The 26,147-nt window shown below is 33.5% G+C and overlaps 1 protein-coding gene and 1 long non-coding RNA gene across 2 annotated transcripts; both read right to left on the bottom strand.

Annotated features, from left to right (window-relative positions):
- Positions 1 to 5,144: 5,144 nt before the first annotated feature.
- On the bottom strand, positions 5,145 to 9,635 carry LOC128237889 (uncharacterized). The gene is made up of 4 exons (XM_052953469.1): positions 9,359 to 9,635; positions 8,742 to 9,254; positions 8,248 to 8,499; positions 5,145 to 6,509 (listed from the first exon to the last, which is right to left on the bottom strand). The coding sequence occupies exons 1-4, from the start codon at positions 9,633 to 9,635 to the stop codon at positions 5,671 to 5,673; spliced, it is 1,881 nt and encodes a 626-aa protein (XP_052809429.1). The 3' UTR covers positions 5,145 to 5,670.
- A 2,165-nt stretch (positions 9,636 to 11,800) lies between these two features.
- LOC128239270 (uncharacterized) lies at positions 11,801 to 13,848 on the bottom strand. The gene is made up of 3 exons (XR_008261855.1): positions 13,788 to 13,848; positions 13,169 to 13,294; positions 11,801 to 12,027 (listed from the first exon to the last, which is right to left on the bottom strand). It is a non-coding gene; the product is annotated as an uncharacterized LOC128239270 (long non-coding RNA).
- Positions 13,849 to 26,147: the final 12,299 nt, after the last annotated feature.

Raw genomic sequence — 26,147 nt, 5'->3', positions numbered from 1 at the left:
TTTGATATTTTCATTTCATGCGATGTATTTTGACTCACATAACTTTGAAATATTTCTCTAACTCAGGTTTACACATTGTTGAAAAGAATATTTCGTAAAAAGTTCACTTAGCTTAACAAGTCTTTTTTTTACATAAATTGAATTCCTTGGGTTCTTTGTGGACAATAAAGCATATGACTATATGATCCTAACATATGTTTTGAAAGGCAAAACAATAAATTGAGTCATTAGAAAAATTCCCCATTTTGATGAAAGTAAAGATGTACGGGAGGCAACCCCTGATTGTGAAATGATATATCTTCAATGTTTGTTTACTCTTTATTATTATTATGTATTGGTTTACTATAAGAAAGTACGTATTAGTCTCCCTTCTGAAAATTGTTTTAAATATTGAAATTAATGGTGAAAGGGAGGTAAATCGTAATTAATTTACATGACAAATTTTGTAATATGTTTTCTCCCTCTGATGTTTTATTGTTGATTGTACAAGAGGTGATACTGTTGTGTAAATATTTACAATGGGAGAATCAGATCAGTTCTGTTTTCATTAGATTATGTATTGGTAAAGCAATTGACATTGGGTGTGTTTTGCGTTTATTACGCATGTAATATACAGAAGTAATGTGAAGTAGTTTGTCCTCCTAAATAAGTATGGATGTTTCTTATACTGCCAGTACAAGTTACCTGCTGGCGAGCTATCAAGCCGAACCCTGTGGGTGACAGTCTGGCACAATGACCGGATTGGTCGAAGCACTTTCCTCGGTGAAGTCACGATCAACTTTGAGTCCTACATGTTTGATAACCCTTTCCAAAGACGGTATCCCCACCAGGCGAGGGTTGCTCGGGATTTGCAAGTATGTATGTTGTATTTCAAATTCCTCATACATTGTCCTTAAATTTATTCATCGAGATTATTTCTGTAGTTCCGTTGGATTGTACAACCAGTTGGCCATTGCACTAAACAGGACCACTGAGGCTTTGTTAGGATAATTGTATTATATCGAGAACAGCCTCTGTGTTCCTTTCATAAGAGTCCAAGGAGCGTTTTCGTACCTAGGAGGGACTTTAATCAGTGGTTGATATTAAACAATGTTTAACATCATCGTGTCATGAAGATGTGTTCGAGACTCAGGCTCAGATGTGATCTTATTTTGATAAACTAAAAGGTGAACATGGCCTTTATATTGATCTACGGAAGCGCAGTCTAGAGTTAACTATCTGGGACCACGAAAAACTCTCGAGTAACGATTTTTCTGGGTTGGGCTCGGTTAAATCTTGGATCATTAATGACAGTAGTTTTGAGTGGTCATTTTGGTAAGAAATTGAATAAATGGGTGACAACAAACATATAAGTCCGACTAAATATTGTTTTTGTAAGTATAATATAATGATCAAGAGTCAGGTTTTATTAGGCCTTTCTGAATTTAATTGTGTAATATATATTTTAGGCATGAGTCAAGGAAAGCCAGTAGATTGGATGGATGCAAGGGGTAAAGAGATGTCAATATGGCAGGCGATGATGGACAGACCCAATATTTGGATAGACGGGGCTCTTATACTCCGTCCAATCATGGATAAACGCAAATACTAAATGGGGAATAACTTTCCAACTTGTCATCGGACAGTTGCTTATTGTTTATTTATTCCATTTAAATATGGATTAATACAAATACCAAATGGGGAGTGAATACCAACTTGTTGTACTAAATCTTAACGTTGATGATTTAGAATATTTACCTTATTGGTGCTGTAAAAATTACAACACTGTGAATACAAATTGTAAAAACTATAACACTTTAAAAACAAAAAGACACACTTTATACTACAGTGTTGTATCTTGGTTTATATAGGATGTGATCTTTAGTAAACCACCTAACTAGCCAGATATTGATGCATTGTTAAATTCTGGATAATATAGGTGGGCGAAAAAACAGGTGAGCAGGTGGGAATTTGATGGGCACAAATCCAAAACCTTTCTGTATTCTTGTTGCTTTACACATTTTGAATTTGGAATGGGCTTTAAAGGGGTTAGACACGAAATTATAGAATTGCAAAAGAATTTTGATTTGTCAAAAACGTACCTAAATTTGTCATCATTTTGTACAAGGCATTAATTCTTACTTACTCATGTATAACAGCGCTTAGGACATATGCATCGTTCGCTGTTTTTGCGCATTTTTTCCAATTCGAAATTTACTACGGTTGTCTACCATGTAAATCCCAGTAAGTTTAAAATAGCGTCAGTGTAATTATCTACATTGACAATTCTAGGCTCGTATTGAAATGCACTGATAGTGTTTGCCGATTTTTAGACCATCGTGTGTGTAGCCCCTTTAAGCAGCCTTAAATCTTTCATAGAAATCCTAAATTGAATCGCATGTACTTGGAAATCTTCATAAAATCAAAACTGTTTCTATTGTAATCAAACATGCATAAATCTGTGCATATTAAGGCATTTTGAAACAAAATGATCTTAATTGATTTATATGTTCTATATAATATTGCATAGTTTTTCATAAGTTCATTGTTCTTCATTTTTCAAAATTAATTAAAATGAAAACATGCAGTGCTTCTGGTTTCATTAACACATTTTTAGAATAGAAGTTCATGTACATGCATGTCTTAAAAATATAGAAAATGCTCTTTTTGTCATCAAATATGTCATAAAAAATATAGTTAAACAGTATAAAGTTATTATACAAAATGTAATCAAAATAATAACCAGATATAACCATTATTTTAATCTGATATGTATATGGATGGTTTACAATGTCAGAAATCTTTACATTTAACTACACTGCAAGTAGATCGTTTAGTTATTCGAATTAAGCTGTTAAAATCAATGATTCTTTGGAATCTTAAAGTTTTGAATTAGGTTAAGTTGCTAAGTGTTAAATGAAGCGAAAAGGTCATTTAATTGATTCATTTTTTTTCACTAAAATATGTATATATATTATAATATAAACACATAATTAGTTTTTTTTTGTATTTTCTGTCAGTAGAGTTTGGATATTTTTAAACAAAAGAATATAAGTCTTTGACCTGAAACCCAGAGATTATTTTGATTATTGCCTTAGCATTGTAACTCGAAAGGTCTTTATCAATACTAATACGTAAACACTGCTCTCGTTCCATAAGTTATTTACCTGTTTGTAACCACCATTTCTTTTACAATTTTACATTGTATATCCATGTAATGTGTTGCAATCATTTTGAAAGCTGTAGATTATTAAAACTGAACCACTATTTTCATATTTGTTTCCTCATACGAAACTACACTGACCAATATAGGTTATATCAATGCAATCAATTTCATGTGTTATGTAAGAATGTTAAAGCTTAATATACTGTTACCTGTTGTTTCGTTCGTTTATTAACATGTATGTGCTATTCTATATTTGCCAGTTGATTTTCATGATGGTTGTACATATTAGAGCTTTTACTTATTGTACTTACATGTTCTTTCATATTTCAATTTGTATGTTAATAAAGTTTTCTGAAACATCTGATTTGTTTACCATGTATCCAGGTGTCGGCGCTAGAGTGGCATAAGAAAAGAGTCACAACGTTAGACCTTTCTCCCATGCGTAAGACGTGAAAAACGTATGGTCTTCCACAGTGCAAAAAAAGAGTGGTGAAGGCCAACAATTAACACGTTTCAAAAGTTCATGTTTTATTTAGTTTTGAGGAACGATCTATACGTGAGTAAACCATTCATTCTTTGTGTAGTGAGTTGACCAAATTTAACGAAAGACGCTTATTTCAGATTCATATGTTTTTCGGAAAAGTCGGACATCATTATACCTTTGTTTTTGAGTCAAAATGCCCCAGACTATATATCAAACAATGTCTCTGTGGGATCTCGGTGATATATTTTAAAATAAGAAAGATCTCCAATAAAATAATGAAAAATGGTGGATTAAATTCATTTCCTGGTTACAAAAATGCAAATATCTTTCATAAAATAGATGCGATTACCACAAAGCCTCAAATAATTGTTGATTGGGTAGTACTGACAATTGTAACACAAAAACATATTCATTTTGTATGAAGACATTTCCAGAAAAATATAAATGTCAAAAGTGACATTAAGAAGTTAACTTTGACAATTATAGGATGGTGGGGGACTTGGAGCAATGGCCCCCTCCCCACCAAGAGCTAGGCAAAAATGCCATACAGTTCATACACATAAACTCTTATCCTATTAAAGCAAATATCTGTTTTTACGAGTATCGTCTAGTCGCGAAAACGTGCAACATTTTAATTTTATTACTCCAAACAGTGAAGGATGAAACCCTGCCAATCTACGGGAGCGTCCTAATTCTTTTATTCACAGTTAAAATACTTAAATACTAGTAAAAGAACCCTCTGTTATACTTAAATTCCAATCTAGGGTTTGACGTTTGTTTCAATTGTAAGAAATATACGGGAATTAAAGGAGCTGGCAACATTTATTGCTTTCAAATTATGTTCAAATTGTGTTATTTCACTTGCCATAAGACTATTATGAACAAACACTTTAACTTTTTAACTTTTATGTGGGAAACACAAGCAGACAATATAAACAAATACAATGTTAAAATTGCATAATACAATGGAAAACGGCTATACATGATAGATACGATACGATATGTTTATTGAGTAAAACATTATACAATGTGCATAGCATGTAAACAAGTAAATCAATGAATGGAGAAAAAGTAAGATTAAGATAGAATAGATATAACGGAAATAAAGATTAAGATAAATACACAGAAGTTGTGTACTATACACAGATTTGTATCTTTAGTTCAGTAATATTAGATACAATCAAACATATCTTATTGGTTTGGTAAATAATAATAAAAATATATTCTACCGAATATTTCATTTTTTCTTAAAGCTTTTGTAACCCTATTAGTCATTAAACATACATTTTTGAACAATGATACAATAAACTACGATCTGATCTTTTGTCAGCTGTCGTATATAACTTGGTTGTCAGACATTTATGCAAAAATTTGCTCAATCAAAGACAAACAAGATTTTTAATTTGTGAGAGTGCAGCAGTCAATTATCTGCCCGATATATATTGTTTACGTGTGAGTTCGGGATTCCCAACAAGTAAGTATTGCTATATTTTAGTCTGAAATGGTGCCTTTAGGTGGATTTTGTCTTAAATATTGACATTAAAAAACTAAATTGGACAACTGTATATAAAACTAAAATATATTATAGTTGCAAACACATATACAACCTCCTTTTAGAGACCAAATTAGAAGGTTTGTTTTTACATGTTTAAAAACAGATACTTAATGACAAGTAAATTACAAGTAAAAACAACACATAATCAATCATTGCTATTATTATTATTATTATTATTATTATTATTATTATTATTATTATTATTATTCCAGCAACAAGCAGATATTCATTTGAACATTTGTTTATAGATATACGTCTCACGTCATTGAACGTGTTTATATATATACGTCTCACGTCATTGAACGTGTTTATTTTGTTAAAGAAAAAGATCTATTAAATATGAGCTATTCTCTTTATAACATTATATTATAATATTCCAACAATCACAGGGTACATAACTATATATACGAACTTTCTGTAGTTCTATTGAAATGTAAGTGCTTAATAGTTTACTTGACCCCGTTGCTAATTCAAAAAAAAATATGTCTACTTCAATGTTGGTGTTGTGTTATACACCTTTACATAATTGTCGGCATTCCCTTGTGTCCAGACGGCAACATACATCTTGTTCTGCTGCTGACTGTAGCAGACACAGCGTGGCGAGTCTATTCCTTTCATCTTGCCAAGTAGCTGGGTCATCTGGCCACTTGGCAGGTCCAGACACATTATATTGTTACTTACCAAACAGCAGATAATCAGCTGGTTTCCAACTGCAGTCATGCCTGCTGGTGCAAATAGTGCAGGGTCCTTGAATGATTCGAGAACGTTCAAGTTCATGTCCAGCTTAGTGATTTCGGACTTGTGCATTTCGGACAAATATATGGCTGCTGTCTGATCGTCACTGACTACTTTCAAGTAAAAAGGGGTTTCAACAGACCTTTTTGGTATTTTCTTCAACACTTTCCCTTCCATATCCATCTTCTGAACCTTTCCGCACTCGAATGAAATAATTAAGCTACCGTTATGGAAACCAACACCACAACAAACGTCATCCACCTTGATGTTCTTGCCCAGAAAGAGTTTCCCCCGTGTCTCTAAGAACTGAATACTATAAGTACAACTAACAGCCACTATATCCCCAGGGATATGACACATGCCAAATGGCACGTCTGGTACACTGACCTCGGTCATCAGACTGCTGTTCATGAGGTTTACCAGTTTCAATGTTTTTTTTGTTCTGTCAGTAAGAAGCAGCCTGTCGTCAGACAAGAAGAAAATGTCTTGCAGCCAGCAGTTCGTAGTGTCTGATCGAGGCTTGACTAGGATGTCTGGGGCTGTGGTGAACTTTAGGTTGGTCAGGTCATTGCTGACTATGTTCTGTGCTTCTGGAAATAAAACAAAAACAATGTAACCTTACAACAACAACAACGTTAACACTTAGGTAGGTGTTCTGTTATTACCATGATACAAAGGTAATATTATATATGTCATATAACTTAATAAACAATTTAAAGAACTGAAGGGCAACATTTAAGTGTCCAAGCTATGTGACGATCACCTTTGCCATGTTTTATGGTATATTTCTCTTGTACGACTTTTTCCATGTTATGGATTAATTTATAATGCAGACAACATAATGATACCATTCGGGATAAAAATGTGTAATCCTTAAATCATGTTGATAGGAATGATATGGAAAACTGTATAAGTTGGTTGATTTGTGGGGTTGTATCACTTATGGTCGCTTGCATAAAATCCATATCGAACGTGATAGTTAATGAAAAGTGATACTATCCAACAGATTCCGTACTGAGTGAGTAATTGTTATTTCATACAATTTTATCAATAAATATTTAACGTTACGATTGTATATAAGTCAAGGTCTAGTACGGTCAGGCACGAGTGCGTTTACCTCGCCCAGATAATAGAAGAAAATAACCAATTACGAACAGCCAGTAACTTATAATCACACACGTTTGTAGTTCGTCACGATAAAATTACGGTGTACCTAAGATAAATCAAGTGTCCTGACGATTGGATTCATATTTATCAGTGCGTAACAGTGTTGGCATCCTTTATACTCATGCTGTTTAATCTCTTGGAAAAGTTAACAACTGCTTACTATGTTTCTGGTTTTTGTTAAAAGGTTACACTAAGCCTACAACCTGGCAGAACTCAGATACGAGAACTGACGGAAAGTTATAATGCCGAAGCCCAACTGCTAGCTCTTCGAAGACTACACTATCAGCACATGTTGGGAATCAATGGAGGCAACCTTGATGCATTCAAAGTACAATTACAGTAACAGCTCGCAATTAATCGTTGTACAGGTAAGCATGATTTATCGTACAATGGTCGTGGGGAGTGCGTAGAATACCGAACCGAATACGTAACAGGTCGAACTAGAATGCAGACCATTATTGACTCGTACTAATACTGAATTGTCCCATTAGAGAGAATATCATTATCGATTACCAACGAATTGCCCAGACCGCCTATATGATGGTTGTACGAATGTGCCCGATTGAGCTACGAGTGCACTAAGATTTCACTACGGTTTATAACAAATACAACATTTAGTAAGTTAATCTATAAAGTGGCCAAAATGAAAATATCCATTATAGAATGGTCGTTTTAAGCATATTCCATTAGCTTTGCAAAATATATGCACAATGGACATTGAAAGGTCGAGTTTCTGAAAACACATAATTTGATGTCATGCACATGACTATGTAATCTGCGTGGGATTTAATTTGGTACTCGTTTCGTATTGATAATGCGTTTGACAGTCTTTCGCAAAGCATATTGTATGTGTAAGATCTTCGCACAACACAAAATAATGTCATTTTTTACTTGCCTTTTAACTATTGAATCACATTCGAAGTAGTATATAGACTAATATGATTATTTTCAAAATAGGTTTAATGTCAAGGTCGTTGTTACCTTTTTAGGCACTTACAAGATGAGGCCAACAGAAACAACGCTATTTAAAGAGTGGTATGAAAATGTAACTATTTTAGTGCATTTAAAGTACAGGGTGCTACGGAAACAAATAATATACACTGAAGACAATAAAAATTTAGTAAAATATAAAATCTAGGTATTCATTTAAAACGTTCTTACTTTGCTTTGGTTTGACAGATGTTTGCGTTCCACTAGGATTCAAAAGTGGTTCTGGTACTGTATTGGCCGATAACATCTTGGTTGTTTGGGAAGCCTTGATGTCGCCAACGGCTTGTATGTTGGTAGCAACATCAAATGAAGTTGTATTCTCGTCGCTACCTACTTGTACGTTGGAAGCAGGATCAGATGTTTTAGTATTTTTCTTGCTTTCCTTTTTTGTTGTGGACATCCTCGAACGCTCACATATCTGGTCTATGATTATAGATATATAACTTCTTATATGTACTGTATCTATCGGATATTTTATCATCTTGTTTAGCATTTTATCTTTTATTATCAATTTGTCTCCTTATTCAAAAGTATTTAGTTGAAAGTCAGTACAACTGTTTTAGAAAATGAAAATGAACTCTAAAATGTGCAACATATTTTAGATGTAATTGAAAGATCTCAAAAAATCATATTTTGCATGATGATCAAGAAACTAAAATCAATACCTCGACCTGTTGAAATATCAATTTTTTCGAAAGTGCCCAAGCCAGTCCTGGAACCCAGCAAACTTTCAGTGGCGGGGTCGTTCCTAATCTGATACTGTTGTATCATATTCATCTTTGTAATCTCAGCAAGACTTAATTGCAGTCCATCCAGCAAGTTCTTGGATACATGGGCCTCAATAAACAACTGGCTAGTGTTGTTCTCTTGGGCTGCTAGTTTAGCTTTGATTTCACCTACCCGGGTCTTAAGGTTGTCACATTTTGGTTTCAGTGAGTTAAGGAGCTTTTCATCCATGTTTTTTATTTCGGCAATGGTTTCAAGAAGTGCCTGTTCACTTTCATCAAAGTATTTGTTGATCTGATCTCGATAATTTCTTATCTTAGCAATCTCATGTTCTCCAAGGTCTTCTACAAGCTTAGTGTTTACATTAAGATCAGATGCACAGGCATCAATGTCTTTCAGTAACTGGACAATAGCCTGTTTGACAGCTTTATAAGCCTGGCCCTCTTTGAAGGCTTTAGCAATTTCAGAAATGATTTGCTGTTTACATTGTGATGATCACGAACTACACAATGTCCACAGTTAAGTGTCTGATGGGTCGGACAGAAGTATTTAATACATTCTTCAGGGTGGATGTCACAAGGTTGCGTGCTCTCTTCTTTGGTTGTGAAACCTCGCATGGTAGAAGGCATGCTGCTCTTGTCAAGAAGTTTATGGGACTTTGACATTCTTTGTTTCTTGTGGACGCTTGTGCATGTGGAGCACATAAACTCCTTGCAGACAGTGCAGAATGCCTCGGCTGGGATAGTTTCCCCATCTTGGGAGCAGGGCTGGCAGTAGGTCATGTCCAGGGCAGAGGTATCTACCTGGAGTTTCTTGCCCGGGTCTTGATCCATTGGCTGCCTTAGTTAGCCCAACTGTAAAAGGATAAAGTGCATCCCTTTTATCGTCATATAAGTACTGTGTTCATATCAGATGAAATATAATCATAGCTTTACAAAATTAGCAATTAGATAAAACAAACATGTTTACCAGTGCGTGTAAACTTTTCCAGGTATATGCCTGCCTCTGAAGTGGTTGTAGGTAAGAAACCTACCTGATGAACTTTCTCTCGGTCTTTTAGAAATCACACAGGTACATTTACCCGAGAGTTAATCAGCTGTCTGCTCAAATGAGCTGACATAAATCAGTATAAAGTAAGATATACAATTATGAGTTAATTCATCATGGATTGTCCCTTACCACGTTGCGATGAAGCTTAAGTAAAGAATGGGCAACATTTAACTAACGTATTGATTAACAAAAATAGAATAAATAAAAACCTTGCGGATTCAATGTTCAATCTCCGTAACAGGAAGTTAAAGGTTATACTCCCACTAATTCTATACTACACGATATTGTACTCTAATCTAATGTGTACCTAGCGGTAAAAATGGAGATATTTGGTTTGATTGCCATCGGGCTTGATATTTCAACACTTAATTATTATAGACACTTTCATTGTATTTTCACAAACATGGCATTCTTTTAGAGTGTGAAAAGTATTATGTCAGTATTGCATGAAATGTATCTGTTGCTTCCATCTTTTTATGTTTTAGTATATAATGTAAAACAATAAGTGTTCTAAAACTGTATAAATTTACCATGAATACTATGAATAACAGTTTTTTTGAAAGTTACGAATTTCATTGCCAAAATGCAGGGTAGGTAGCTCATGTGTTCTTGGTGTTTTCTTTATTCATTTTTTTTTTTTTTTTTTTTTTTTTTTGGGGGGGGGGTCAGGGGAGTTAAGCTGTGTCATACTAGCATTTCCAGTGATAAAACAATCCGGTTACCGTACAAGAAAGGTCTGCATTTTCCCCGAAATGACAACAAAACACCGGTAAGCTAAATAATATCCACTGGCAATCAAAAAAATGTCAGGTGCAAATAGTATATTTTGGTAAACTGGAAACAACTCCATTTATTTTTAACACCTATCATTGTATGTGAATGTTTTATTTGAATATTTCAATGTGTTTAAAGGTAGCAAAACATGTCTAATATAAAGTTGTGTATATAAACACGTTTAGTACAATATATATTAAAAAAAAACAGTTTGCATGGTTAGAAATTAATGTTTTCGTTCAGCTATGCATGAATGGTATGTTTACAAATTAATAGAAAATATATGTTATAGATACAGCTGGGTTCTTAATTACCACAATGGTATTGATCAGAAGTATCAAGACGAAAATATATTCAGTTTCGTAAATATGGTTGATAAAGGGGTGGATGATGGGTCTGTAAAAACTGTACATAAAATGTTAACTGATCAGTCGCTTAAGTAAATGGGCATGCTTTATGCATATTAAGGTGGGGATGACCTAATACATACAGATAACGATCAACCTGAGTTGAAAGTGAAAGAAGATTTATGTTTAGTTAAAAAAATGTGACACAGTCAGTAAAAAGTAAGTCTTGTGGAGTTGAAATAAAGTGATATTTTCTTTTCTTGCGATGTTACTAGCTTCACATAACTTCGTGAAGAAATGAAAATGTTCTCTCATTCAGTTATACACAGCATATTTTCTTAGTATATTACTTGGTTTAAAGACGTTATTCGTATAGCTTAAACACCTCGTTTGAGACAAAGTTACATACTATTTTAAAAGTTTATTCTATTAATCTCTAAATATATGACTATACGATCGAAATATTATGAGAGCCAAAGCAATACATTTTATAAGAGGAACATATCGACTGTAAGATGACAGTGAATTCTCAAGATATGCAAGAAAATGTTTTATTGGCTTGAATAACTTTGCATTGGGAAAGTAGAGATACATAGAGATAGTTAAATAGAAATACCCAAGATAATTGAAATTTTAGTCTTCCTTGGATCAATAATTTTATTAGGTCGGAAAGTAAGTTTTAAATACATAAGAAAGAAATATTTGTAGTTTGTTTTCTACCTTTAGTATATAACTGTACTTATGTTTTCTATTTCATTTCATTTTATGCCAAACATAAAATATTTATTATCTTAACCTTAAGTAAAGACAAACAAAGGAACACAATATAGGTGTGCCAACAAGCGGGGTATTTTATTTTGTATATTCTGACAATTCAATAACATTCACACAGGCACTGATTCCCTGAATAGCCATAACATGGTGAATGGCTCAATGTTCCTATACACAGTGATGAATGCTTCTGCATTGTAGTAATGTCCGGAATCAATGCCACTCACAGCCCTCTACACGAATAAACTCCCATTCGTACGTTGGTAACACAAACAATACCAAACTGAAAAATAAATATGCGTTAATAACACAGAAACAATCATCTATTTGTATATCATTTTTTGTAATCAATAAAACACGCTACTAGTGTACAATGACACGATCCTCTCCGTACCCCACTTGCTTATCGAATGATTTCCCAAATCAGTACATAACCCGATACTTGTAATTTCCTCGAGGAAAATGTAAAACTTATATAAACTACAGTACCCTACAAAATCTACCTCACAACCGAATTTTACATTATCAATTCCGATAATAAATACATATAATCCTTTTCATAAGGAATCCGTAAAGCGATTTCGTACCCAATAGGGATTAGGATCAGTTCGGTATTATTTTCAGAAGTCAATCAAAGGTACATTTTGATGAAGCAGGTCCCATCCATACATAATGTCTTGAGCTTGTGTTTGAGCCAAAGGCTCAGAAATTTAGAAACTTAGGTGATATAATTTTGAACGAAAGTTAAACATTGAAATTTTATTATAATTTTTAGAGATGCATTACAACAACTACTTGAAGTGTTTTAATTCACCGAAAATGATGCATACATATCGAAATGAATTGTTCTTATTAAGGGTATCTTGTTAAATGCAGAAAACAGAGTATTTATCATTCAAAATTTAAGTTTGTTATACAAGTATTTGACTAAATGTATTGTTTTTGCAAAGAGTTTCGCTTTAACATATCAGTATCATCTAATTATTATAATAAATGACAATTTATTAACATGTGTGTTTTTTAGTGCTTTGACTAATATTTAGACTTAAGAAAGCAGAGATCCTTTGAACGTTGATCATTAAGTCCATGAAAATGCATTGCAAATACAATCATAATAGTATTCTTAACAAAAGCATTTAGATTTTATCGATTATATTTCTTTTTTCTTTCGTAAAGTATTACGGAACTTAATTTGCGCAAGTGCACTTAGCTACGCAGTGAAATGGTATTAGCAAACACAGTGTGTAATACATTTTTTGATTCCGGATTCCTTATTATATAACTTCTAAATCATGCAATATATTTGAAGGAAAATTGATGGATAAGACATAACCTCTCATTATTTAACCCAAACCCATGTTTGTGCAATTATGAGGAATGCACTGAGAAGTATTTTAACTAGATGTCTATGCAATGATGCTTACAGATTGACAGCCAGTCATCCTCGATGATGGTAACTATATTAGGGAGATCTGAGTGTCAGAGTCCGCTTTGTGTCTGACGAGAAACAAGAGACAACTTCGACATCTAGGTGAGGACTCTTGTATGCTCTAATTATAAAACATACATTTACACGCATATCGCGCATCAATACACCTACGCGTATCCATTAAATTGCATTTAAATTCCGGTGAACGCTATATAATTGCAAAGTTTCTGATCCTCAAAAAGGAAGCATTCGAGTGGTCAAAAGAAGTTTTTTAAGGTGAAGTATATATAAAATTTAAAATTATGAGTTTATTCTTGATGTGGCGTCCTCTTCTTTGAAAAAATGAGGAAAGACAACATATAATTGATATATTTTGGTAAAAAATGTTAAATTGAGAAACTTTACCTCAAAATCAATTTGAATTCAATCCTTCTCCGATAAACATTTGCACTAGGAAGTAAATAGTGATACGCTTACTTAAATTGTACTGCTAAAATGATGCATTCCGAGAGGTATAAAGACAGATAATTGTTTAATATTCAAATCTTTATGTAAATATGTACACACATAAGCTACGATCCACAGTTGTTTGAGAAAACACTCAAAGTACTTACACAACCAGTCTGCAATTTGAGAAAATACACAAAACAAGTCCGCTGTTTGATGAAACCTGGCTGTAGGATTAAAGAGATAAGAAACGAAGTTTTAAATCGCAAGTCAATCTGAATATGCTGTCGTCGGTTGAATTGATCACTGATAACAATAATTTGATCGATATCAGCGCGCGCTTAATAATTTACGGAGGTGCAGTATCGAGTGAATACAGGTGTACCTTTACGAAAGTCGTAATAGCTTGATAAATAATTATGGTATTTTTACAATATGTACACCGGTTAAAGCTAGAGAAATTACTTTTCATTTGATTTTAAACATTATCATAATAAAAAGGCATTGAAACGACGTGTTAAAAAACCCGTTAAATGAAATGTTCAATGTTTGACCGCGAGAGTGGTACTCTTTAAATTATTATTAAAATGATATTTATGCGGTTTATACACCGATAAAAATTTAGAACATAAGCTTTCCTATAAATTATGTCGTAACGGTGAAGCAGCGAGTTAAAAACAAATGTTAATTGTAAACATTGTCATGGATATGCGCGCAATGATTCAAATTATGTAAATAGTCGAATCGGTCTTTAAATATTTCTGAGGAGAGAACAGCATTATTTCTTAAATGCAGTGTGAAAACTTTTTCATGGTTCCATTTGAAGCGAGAAATAATTAATTTGGATTATAAATATTGCCACAAGATCAGGTTTCCATGATGTTACAGACGACGGTCTTCAACAACGGAGGTAATTGTGTGATGACAATAAAAACGAGTTTCATACGGGTACTTGTTTTATCTTTGCCCGTGGGCAAGATAAGAATTTATAGCATGACCATTTTTTTGGCTTTACTTATCTGAGGCTTTCGTTTGGTTAAATGAGGAATACAATGTCGCTAACATATCACACCAGCTTGGCTTGCTTTTATAATGTTTTTTCATCGAATGCTCATTGTTTCTATGATTAAGAATAATGATAACAAAACACCCATGCTGTGTAAATAAAATGAAGATTCACAAAGTATTTACATTTTATTCTGGAGGAACAGCTCAATATAAATACAATAAGGACACAATAATCAATGAATTTAATATATTAAAATACATGTGATGTTATTAAATTATTCCATCTATCAAGAGTATTTTTTGAATCGTTTGAAAGCTTTTCATGTATTGAACCTACTGTAACATTAGTACACAAAATAAAATTACAAACTAGCTGGTACAGATCAGAAAGATCGTCATAATTATTGCCATTTGATTGTCTCTATCAATTCACTGTCGCAAGGATATTTGAAGGACAACGACACGAGCAATAAAGGAATCCGCCCGGAAAATTTTCGACACAACTGGACCTAAAAGTAACATCGAAAACCAATTAAAGTAACGTTATGTCGTTGTATAAAGATGGTTACTGAAATGATGGTTCCCCCTTTCGACAAGTTGTTCTCTTAAAAGTTTGCCTCCGGTTTGGCCAAATATACTCAGGAGGAACCATGGAAGTGGTTTATAGTGGCATAATGTGACTATATTACCACATGTAATGGTTGTGATATGTACCTTACCATTATATCATTTACATATTGCAATAAATATGTTTTATAACACATGAATTAAAAGATAACTGTCATTACACCCTCCCGGCAGCAACCATCTGATGACAATTTTGACAATGAAAAAAGGCAAACTTCAAGTCACAATTTTAGCATAGAGGTCGTGGCTTCGAGCACGACAACGGAATCGTTATCATATAATATAAAAAAGTGACAAAGCACTGGTTTTGCTCAAGAAATGGACTCCATAACGATTGTCTCTGTAATTTGCATTGTATTATTGATATTGACACATATCAGTTTTCAGCGCTCCTTACCATCCAACAAAATTAAATGAGAATAAACCAAAAGTATATGTTTTATCTGCTTACAGGTCGTCCTAAGGGATAAGTAAGACTCGTATAGAAATTCTCGTCAAGGCGTGTTACCCAACTGGTTCATTCATTCAACGGATTATATGACCTTAAAGACTTATATTCTTTAAAGGGTAGGTACTAAGTGGAGACCTTTTTCGAGAATCCATTTTAACGTTTTTCTTACCGAGAGCTCTAAATATACTATTCATTCCAGATATGTTTACTTGAGATTTCATTTATCTATTTCAGACACTCAGCTATCCAGTTAAAATTGTTAAATTGAGCAACAAGTTGCATCCGTTAGAGATACAAGTGAGGATCATGTTGTTAAAAGATACTTAACAACATTTGGTATGCATTGAGCAAAGTTTCACACAATAAAAAATAAGGTACATAATGCAGATCAAGATAAAAAGTTTTGAATTATTTAAAAACAAACCCAAGTATGTGTTAACAAATGGAAATTCTGGGTTCCGTTTTATTAACAGATTTTCGAACTTAAATAATCTGTATCAACAACAGCAATTTATTTAAATTTACAAAGAATTGTATCAAATTACGAACCTTGGATACTTTCGCAAGTATGATCGGGTATTGAAACTGGACCCCTCCTGTACGTTCTATCAGAGAAGCGTTGTCACGAGATGCTTTGAGAAAAGTCTTTACCATGAAGTGAATAAAAGTGATACAGATATCCATTTGTTGTGTTTTATAATGTCAACTTTTTACTTGTAAAGCCGTTAATTGCTCATAGGGTAAAAGTAGTCTTCTGGCCAAAGTGTCCCTCTCTCAAGCAATATTTCTCTAGGACAAGCCCCACCATGTTTACGTTCTTTGATCTCTGAAAAAACACCAGTCCTGACTTCTGCCCAGGTAACGTAGTTGATAGAATGATAAGTATCAGCTTATAGCTGTCGTCACAATCGGGATAATATATAATAAAGTACACACTAATTGAAGTAATTGCTGCCAACTTACGGGACTTGTTACCGGAGAAAAATAGAGGCAGCAAACAGAAGAGGCCGGTGATCCGTTATGAATGCAATCAATTCTTGAATAAAATGTCCACGTGTGATGACGTATCATTGATGGAATTTCGGGAACGCTGTTTAGAATTAATGATCTTGGACTATGAGAAACTCTCGAGTCATGATTTTCTTGGCGGGGTTCGGTTAAATCTCTAAACAGACATGACTGCAGGTTTGAGTGATGGTCTTGGTAAGAGATTGAAATTATGTGATATATAAACAAAATAATTGGAGCCGGAGGAAAATAATCGAGAAAATCAGCCTTTTTATTTACTCGATATCTGTAGAATCAGTGTAGTAGAGCTATGCTTAATATACACATTACGCTAGGTGTTTTCCGGTATGTTTTCATCAACACTCACTTATTAAATTGTGCAGTAATTTGACAAAATCAAATTACAAAATAATCATTGCTTTCTATCTTATGTTGATAAAGGAACCTGAACAAAAGTGAGTTCCTAAGAAGGTACGCCTGGAAGGGATCGAACCATTGTGTGTTTGTACTTTTTTATTTTCCGTCATTTTGCGTTCAATATTATCTACAAGCGTGTTGTTATTAATGTTATTCACAGTGAAAAGTTTGTTTAATACATTTACGCTTTCATTTAAATTCCCCACCAACACACAGGGTTCACAAAGTGAAAAACATCTGTATTTATAATATGACGTTTGAACAGTTATCGACTTGACCCAGTTAATATATCTTATCAAACATTCTAGTTGAATCATACACTTTAGCATAAGTTTCGGTATTCCAACCAGTGCAGACGGTAAGGTACACTTTTTTCTGCTTCTGACTGTAGCAGACACAGCGTGGCGACACTATCCATTGCTTATTGTCCATTATCTGGGACGTCTGTCCACTGGGCAGTATGTTGTTACTTTCCCAACCACAGATGATCAACCGGTTATCTACTGCAGTGATGCCTGTTGGTGCTATCAGTTCAGGGTTCTAGAATATATTGCTGATGTTTAGGTTCGTGTCCAGCTTGGTGACTGAATTTTTGACACGGTCTGACACATATATACCTGCTGTCAGACCATCACTTACGATACCAAAAAGGAGGCCAAAATGACTTTTAGCAAATAGTTGTTGGCTTGCAATAAAGGAAAATAGGGTCAGGTCCAAATAGGTTATCTTTGATATTTCATTATATGCGATGTTTTTTGCCTCACATAACCTTTTAATAGTTTTTGAATATTTCTATAACCCAGCTTTACACATTGTTGAAAACAATATTTCGTAAACAGTTTACTTAGCTACGTCGTTTTTTTATACATATATTGAATTTCTATTAGCAGACGACGTCTTGTATAATATGTAATAGTATTGTAAAGTATAACTTTAGGGTCAGTTTTTTTGTTATTTTGTCGTAAAAAAGCATGTATAAAATGTGAATATCAAAAATAACAAACAAGATTTAAGATTTTCATAGTTATATTTTAGAGCCTTGATCGAAACGGGGTTCTTGGTGGACAATAAAGCATATGACTATATGATCCTAATATATGTTTTGAAAGCCAAAACAATAAATTGAGTCAGTAGAAAAAGTCCCTTTTTTGATGAAAATAAAGATGTACGGAAAGCAACCATTGATTGTGAAAATTTATATCTTCAATGTTTGTTTACCCTTTATTAGAATGTAGTACGCATTAATCTCCCTTTAGAAATTGTTTTTAAAATTGAAAATTCATGGTGAAAGGGAGGTAAATCTTTATTAATTTACATGGACAATTTTGTAATACGTTTCCTCTCTTTGCTTCATTATTGTTACGTGTATAAGAGATGAAAATGTTGTGTAAATATTTACAGTGGGAGAATCAGATTAATTCTATTTAAACATTCTGTTGTCATTAGTTTATGTTTTGGTAAAGATTTGACCTTGGGTTTGTTTTGGGTTACTTACGCGTATTATATAAAGAAGTAATGTGAAGTAGTTAGTCCTTCAAAATAAGTATAGATGTTCATTCTACTACCAGTACAAGTTACCCGCCGGCGAGCTACCAAGCCGAACCCTGTTGGTGATAGTCTGGCACAATGACCAGATTGGTCGAAACACGTCCCTCGGTGAAGTCACGATCAACTTTGTGAACTACAAGTTTGATGACCCCTCCCCAAGACGGTAACCCCACCAGGAGTGGGTTACTAGGGCTTTGCAAGTATGTTGTTTTGATTCCATATTTAAAATTCTCATGGATTGACCTTAATCCATTTCGATTAATTATTTTGTTTCGCTGGACTGTAAAATCAATTGGCCATTACTAAACAGGACCACTGAGGCTGTCAATGGTAAGTATCATATCGAGAACAATCTATGTGTTCCTTTTCATTATGAATACTAGGCGCGATTTCGTACCAAGGAGAGACTATGATCAGGGCTAGTATTCATAAAAAATATTTAGTCTTTTCTTAAATTAAGTCAAATGCCTAAATTTCATGGTGAAATTAAAAGAAATGTATACGTGTTTTAGCATGATATTGTGTATCTTAAATCAAATCAATGCCAATAAAGTATAGCTGATGTCTTGAAGTGATTATATAAAATGGTAGAAACTTAACATGACTTTAGTTATGAATTGACTTAATATCTTTACGAGTACCGCCACAATCCAGTATTTATTTCCTTATTTCTTTGTGTTCATTTGTTACTCAAGCTTCAGTTAAATTTACAAAGAATTGTATCAAATTACGAACCTTGGATACTTTCGCAAGTATGATCGGGTATTGAAACTGGACCCCTGCTGTACGTTCTATCAGAGAAGCGTTGTCACGAGATGCTTTGAGAAAAGTCTTTACCATGAAGTGAATAAAAGTGTTTCATAGATCCATAGTCACTACTAGGAGTCTTGATAAAAATGCTCTTAGTGGTTCGTATTCACTTATGTTAACTACATCATTGTAACATGTATTTGTATTCGAGACTTAGGCTTCGAGACTTAGGCTCAGATAGGATCTTATTTTGACTTAAAAAAGTGTTTTATTCATGAAATTTCTATTATAAATACAGCAAATCTTATCTTTTATTGATTAATAAAACATAGCAAGTTATTTATTACCTTGATTCAATGTCGAAAAAAATGCATAGTCAAATTAAAAGTTAAATGTTAGTGTTTTTAACATGGAAGTATATACATTGAATCAAACCAATGATAATACAGTATGAAGTATAAAGTATGATAAAAAGAACTGATTTTATTATATGATAAGTTAAATACTACGGAACATCCATGAAGGAAAAGAAGTAAAGAAATAACCCAAATTCTTTAAGAAACTCCAGTTCATTTAATAGCGTTCATAAGGTGATTCACTGATATACATATTATGATATACATGAAATAGTTATTGTTGAAGATAAGTTTTATAGTTTCTTGTCAATACAATGCTGCTTTCAGACTGACAGCCAGCCGTCAACGATGATGGTTTATAAGGGAGATTCGAGTGTAAGTGTACACTTTGTGCGTAAAGAGAAAACATCCACATCTACAGGTGAGGACTTCCATAAGTTTTGATGTACAACACATATATAAATGTACACACCTTTTGCACCTAAACAACTGAATGTATATCCTTTCAACTGCATTCAAATTCCAATGAATGCAACACCTTTGAAAGTCTTCTGGTACTACAAAAACGATTTCTTTAGTTTTTGATGTGTTTTATTACGGTAAAATGTGTGTGATTTAGTATAGATGTCTTCATCAAACCCTAGATGTATTAGGTTGCCCTTTAATTGTAGAACTTACCAAAGATTGTCTTGTCCAATCAATAACTTTAGAAACCTATAACTAATCATCACCAAATTTGGTCAGAATGTGTAGGAGCGGAGTATCGTAATCAGGTTCAATAACCAGCATGTCATCTCAGTCATTCCATAGTTGTGTCTTGACAATGTCTACTCACTAAATTTGGCTTAACATACAAACCCTTTTCACCAAACTTGGTGTGCTAAACTTAAGACGACATATTTTGTAAAAGTTTGTCTTCTTGGTTTTATGCGTGTTAAGCCAGTAACTGTTTTATAGGGTGAAATCGGTCTAGTGGTCTATTGAGTAAAGTGTCCGTCTTGCACCCAAACGGATATGAGTTCAAGCCCCACCAGGTTTACCTTTCCCTTGCCCTCTCGAACAAGACACCATCAATGACTTCTACCTATACATTGTTTTTGAGAGTGATGCATATCAGCGAACAGCTAAATTTGCATACAGTTATTGCTTTCTACTTTAGGTTGCCATAAAAATAAGACCCGGAAGGGATGTAATCCATTCTGGAATCATACGCTCACGTCCGATGACATCTCATTGATGGAGCAACGGGGGCACAGTCTAGAGTTGACTATATGGGACCACGAGAAAATCTCAAGTAACGATTTTCTTGGTCGGGCTCGATTAAATCGTGGCTCAGGTAGGATAAGTGGATCTCTAGTAGTTATTCATATTTCAGGAAGATGTATACATCTTTTGAATGGTTGAATAGCAAATACCTATATTTGTCAACAAAACACCGAATGATATTTTTTTTCTGTAATTATAATAAATGAGGAAGTGTGAGGATTTTATCAGCCTTTTTGATTTTATTTGTGTAATATATTTTAAGCATGAGTCAAGGCATGCCAGTAGATTGGATGGATGCGAGGGGCGAAGAGATGTCAATATGGCAGGCCATGCTGGAAAGACCCAATCTTTGGATAGAACGGGGCTCTTATACTAAATTGGTGATCAATTTCACATTTGTCATAGGACAGTGACTTTATTGTTTATCTATTCCATTCAAATATGGACTAATGCAAATTTATATCAAATGGGGAGTGAATACCAAATTGTTGTACTGGTTATTCTAAATCTCAATTTAAATAACGTTGATGATTTAAAATAATTAACTTATTGGTGCTGTAAGAACTACAAAACTTTGAATCAAAAACCTTTCTGTATTCCCGTTGCTTTACAAATTTTGAAATTTGAATGGGCTTTAAAGGGGCTAGACACAACATGATAAAATTGCAAGATATATTTTTTTCAAAAACGTACCTTAAATTGCCATCGTTTTGTACAAGGCATTAATTCTTACTTACTCATGTATAACATCGCTTACGACACATGCATCTTTCACTGTTTTTGCGCATTTTTTCCAATTTGAAATTTACTACGGTTGTCTACCATGTAAATCCCAGTAAGTTTAAAATGGCGTCACTATAATTATCTACATTAACAATTCTTGGCTTGTTTTGAAATGCGCTGATAGTAATTACCGATGTTTAGACCATCTGGTGTCTAGCCCCTTTAAGCTGCCTTAAATCTTTCATAGAAATCCTAAATTGAATCGCATGTACTTGGAAATCTTTATAAAATCAAATCTTAATTGATTATGTTTTCGGTATGATATTGCATAGTTTTGCATAAGCTCATTGTTCTTCTTGTTTCATTAACACATATTTAGAATTGAAGTTCATTTACATGCAAGTCTTAAAGATATAGAATATGCTCTTTTTATAAACACATATATATGTCATGAGAACTATAGTTAAACAGTATAACGCTATTATACAAAATGTAATCAAAATAATAACCAGATATAACCATTATTTTTTTCTGTTTCATTATATTATTGACATTTTTACGCGGATACTGTTTTAAGCCGCCAGGTTTATACCAAAATAAAATTGCTACATGGCCAATTCATTTCCAGATTGTAGCATAGCGATATCACATTTGGAACACCTCCAATATATTCCATCAAAAACAACCGCGAATGTATATGGATGATTTACAGTGTCAGAAATCTTAACATTTAACTGCACTGCAAATAGATTGCATAGAAATTCCAATTGTTCAAAAGTCTGAAAATTCAGGGGGATTTTGGTAGTATTCAGGTGGATTTTTTAGCAGATCTAATTCGGCAAAATTTCAAAGTATTTTAAGACGCAAGTACGAAAAAAACAAATTGCTTTATTTTTGAAAGGCTCCCGAGGGGATTACGTACAGAATTAAAGGGGATTTGGGTCACATACCAGTAAATTTTCATCATCGCCATGTAGCATTACGGGCATGACACACGTGCCAATTTACCTTGTTTATCCCTTTTTCCAGCACTTCATCTGTATTTTCATAAGACACAGCCATAGGCCCATATTGCACAATAAAAGCCCTCAATTGCAAAATAGAGTACTTCATAGAAAAATATGTTTCAGAGACAATTCAATGGGCTTACCTTCCTCTAAAATTGGATACAAAATCTGCTGCCTATGGCATTGTCTATTAATGATTTTAATCCTTTTCTTGACTGAATAATTTACTGTCACCTTAAAATTATTAATCCTTTTGATGACAAATCCTTTTGATGACAATGATACATGTTTTGAAGAACGCTTTAATTTGTTACATCCTCTCTAATTGGATAAAAATTATAGTTTTAACCAATGAAAATCGACCTTTTATCTGACCAGTCTAATTGACATTTCTTACGCAAATTCTGTCAGTTTCAATCAAAACAATGCATGAAATGTGCCCTGCTGATTTATTAAGTGTCACCCAATAGGTGTTGTTAAAACACACCATCAGTTGATAATCCATTTAAGCTTCAGGACAGGAAGGGCATTATTACTGTAAACAGCCATTTATAATTAAACCCTGTGATAAATTTGCGTAATTTTAAACACACTTTTTTTTAATTCCGGGGGATTTACATCCCCCTTCGGGAGACCTGGGGATGGGTCGAAATTCCGGGGGAATTTTCCCCCTCCGGGGGATATAGCATTAATAAGCAGTTTATATTATTGACTCTTTGGAATCTTAATTATTTATGAAATTATACACCTCACTGGCAATCATTTTAAACTTAGTAATACATAATACACGTTTAAACACTACAGCGATTTTATTTTGATAACAGTATTAATTATCACTGTTATTTAAATTTTACGATCTCTCTTTACTGTTGTACGGGCATACATCCGACGTTGTTTTCAATGAAAAGTGGCTGAGGTGTTCCAAAAGAGTGATTTCAATATTTTGAATAAGGGTAATATCACTAAGTGTAAAATGAGGCGAAAAGTACATTTAATTGATTCATTTTTTTTTCTTCATTAAAATATGTATATATTATAATATAAATACACATAATTCGTTTATTTTTGTATAATCTGTAAGTAGAGTTTGGATATTTTGGACAAAAGTCTTTGACCTGAAACCCAGAGATTATTTTGATTATTGCCTTTATATTGTAATTCCAAAGATCTTTATCAAAACTAATACCTAAACCTTGCTCTGGTTCCATAAGTAATTTACATGTTTGTAACCACCGTTTAATTTATTCGTTTACATTGTATAGCAATTTAATGCATTGCAATCCATTTGAAAGCTGTAGATTATTAAAACTGAACACATATTTTCATATTTGTTTCATCATAAGAAACTATGCTGATCAATACAGGTTATCATCCATGCAAACAGTTGCATGTGTTATGTAGGAATGTTTAAGTTTAATAAACTGTTATCTGTTGTTTCGTTCGTTTATAAACATGTATGTGCTATTATATATTTGCCAGTTGATTTTCATAATGGTTGCACATATTAGAGCTTTTACTTATTGTACTTACATGTTCTTTCATATTTCAATTTGTATGCTAATAAAGTTTTCTGAAACATTTATTTCGTTCGTTAGTATTTAATATCCGTTTTTAGCTCGACTATTCAAAGAATAGTTGGGCTATACTACTCGCCCCGGCGTCGACGTCCGGTTAAAGTTTTAGGGCAAGTTGGGATTTTCACTTATAAAAGTCCAATACCCTTCATTCAATTGACTTAATACTTCACACAGTTGTTCAGGGACACCACATGATGAGGTTAGATAACTCCATATTATTCTTTACACAAATTATGGCCCCTGATTGACTATGGAACTTAGGTTAAAGTTTTAGGGCAGGTTGGGATATTTATTAATAACTTCTATACCCTTTGTTCAAATGACTCAATACTTCACACAGTTGTTCAGGACCATCACACAATAAGGTTACATAACTCCATATTATCCTTAATACAAGTTTTGGCCCCTGATGGACTTAGTTTAAAGTTTTAGGGCAGGTTAAAGTTTTAGGGCAAGTTGGGATTTTCACATATAAGTCCAATACCCTTCATTCAATTGACTTAATACTTCACACAGTTGTTTAGGTCCATCACATGATGAGATTAGATAACTCCATATTATTCTTTACACAGATTTTGGCCCCTGATCGACTATGGAACTTAGGTTAAAGTTTAAGGGCAGGTTAGGTTTTATTAATACCTTCTATACCCTTTGTTCAATTGACTTAATACTTCACACAGTTGTTCAGGACCATCACACAATAGGGTTACATAACTCCATATTATTTTTAATACAAGTTATGGCCCCTGATTGACTTTGGTTAAAGTTTTAGGGCAGGTGAAAGTTTTAGGGCAAGTTGGGATTTTCTAATAAAACTCCAATACCATTCATTCAATTGACTTAATACTTCACAAAGTTGTTCAGAGCCATCACATAATGAGGTTAGATAACTCCATATTATATTTTATACAAATTATGGCCCCTGATTAACTATGGAACTTTGGTTAAAGTTTTAGGGCAGGTTGGGGTATTTATTTAATAACTTCTTTACCCTTCATTCAATTGACTTAATACTTAACACAAGTGTTCAGGACCATCACCCAATGAGGTTACATAACTCCATATCCTTAATACAAGTTATGGCCCCTGATTGACTTAGGTTAAAGTTTTAGGCAAGTAAAAGTTAAGGGCAAGTTGGGATTTGAATAAAAAAAAACTTCTATACCTTTCATTCAATGCACTTAATAAAATTCAAAATTATTTATGACCATCTTACAACAAGAAACATAACTCCATTTTACCCCTAAATACAAATTATGTCCCTTGAATATTTTTTTTTTAATTTCTTTTGACATTTTTACATTCTTAACCATATTTTTACCAAGGGAAAACTAGGAGGGCTATACTATATGGCCCTTGATTTTTTTGATTTTTTTTATTTCTTTTGAAAGGCATATTTATATATTCTTTACCACATTTTCATAATGGGAAATCAAGTTATTTGAATGGTGGTTGGAGGGCAGCATCAAAGTCACCTTATGTATTGAATAATTTTAGTTAGGTTTGGCATAAATAGACCAAACGTGGTAATATTTACATTGTTATTGTATTCACTTCTAAGTCAAAGCGGCGAAGTCGAGCGCGCTGTCTTACGACAGCTCTTGTTACTATGGGTGTATCCAGGTTTTGGTGCAAGAGTGGCATAAGAAAAGAGGGTACAACTTTAGATATGCGTCCCCTGCCTGAAAAGTGCATCCTCTGCACCCTAGCATATTGTCACCGGGCAGGGTCTCGTCCCCAAACTATTGCTTATTAATACGTAACTCCAAATACATTTTTCCATATTTTA

Source organism: Mya arenaria, chromosome 6 (genome assembly GCF_026914265.1).
Source record: "Mya arenaria isolate MELC-2E11 chromosome 6, ASM2691426v1".
Lineage (NCBI taxonomy): Eukaryota > Metazoa > Mollusca > Bivalvia > Myida > Myidae > Mya > Mya arenaria.
This window is presented reverse-complemented; position numbering and strand designations above follow the sequence as displayed.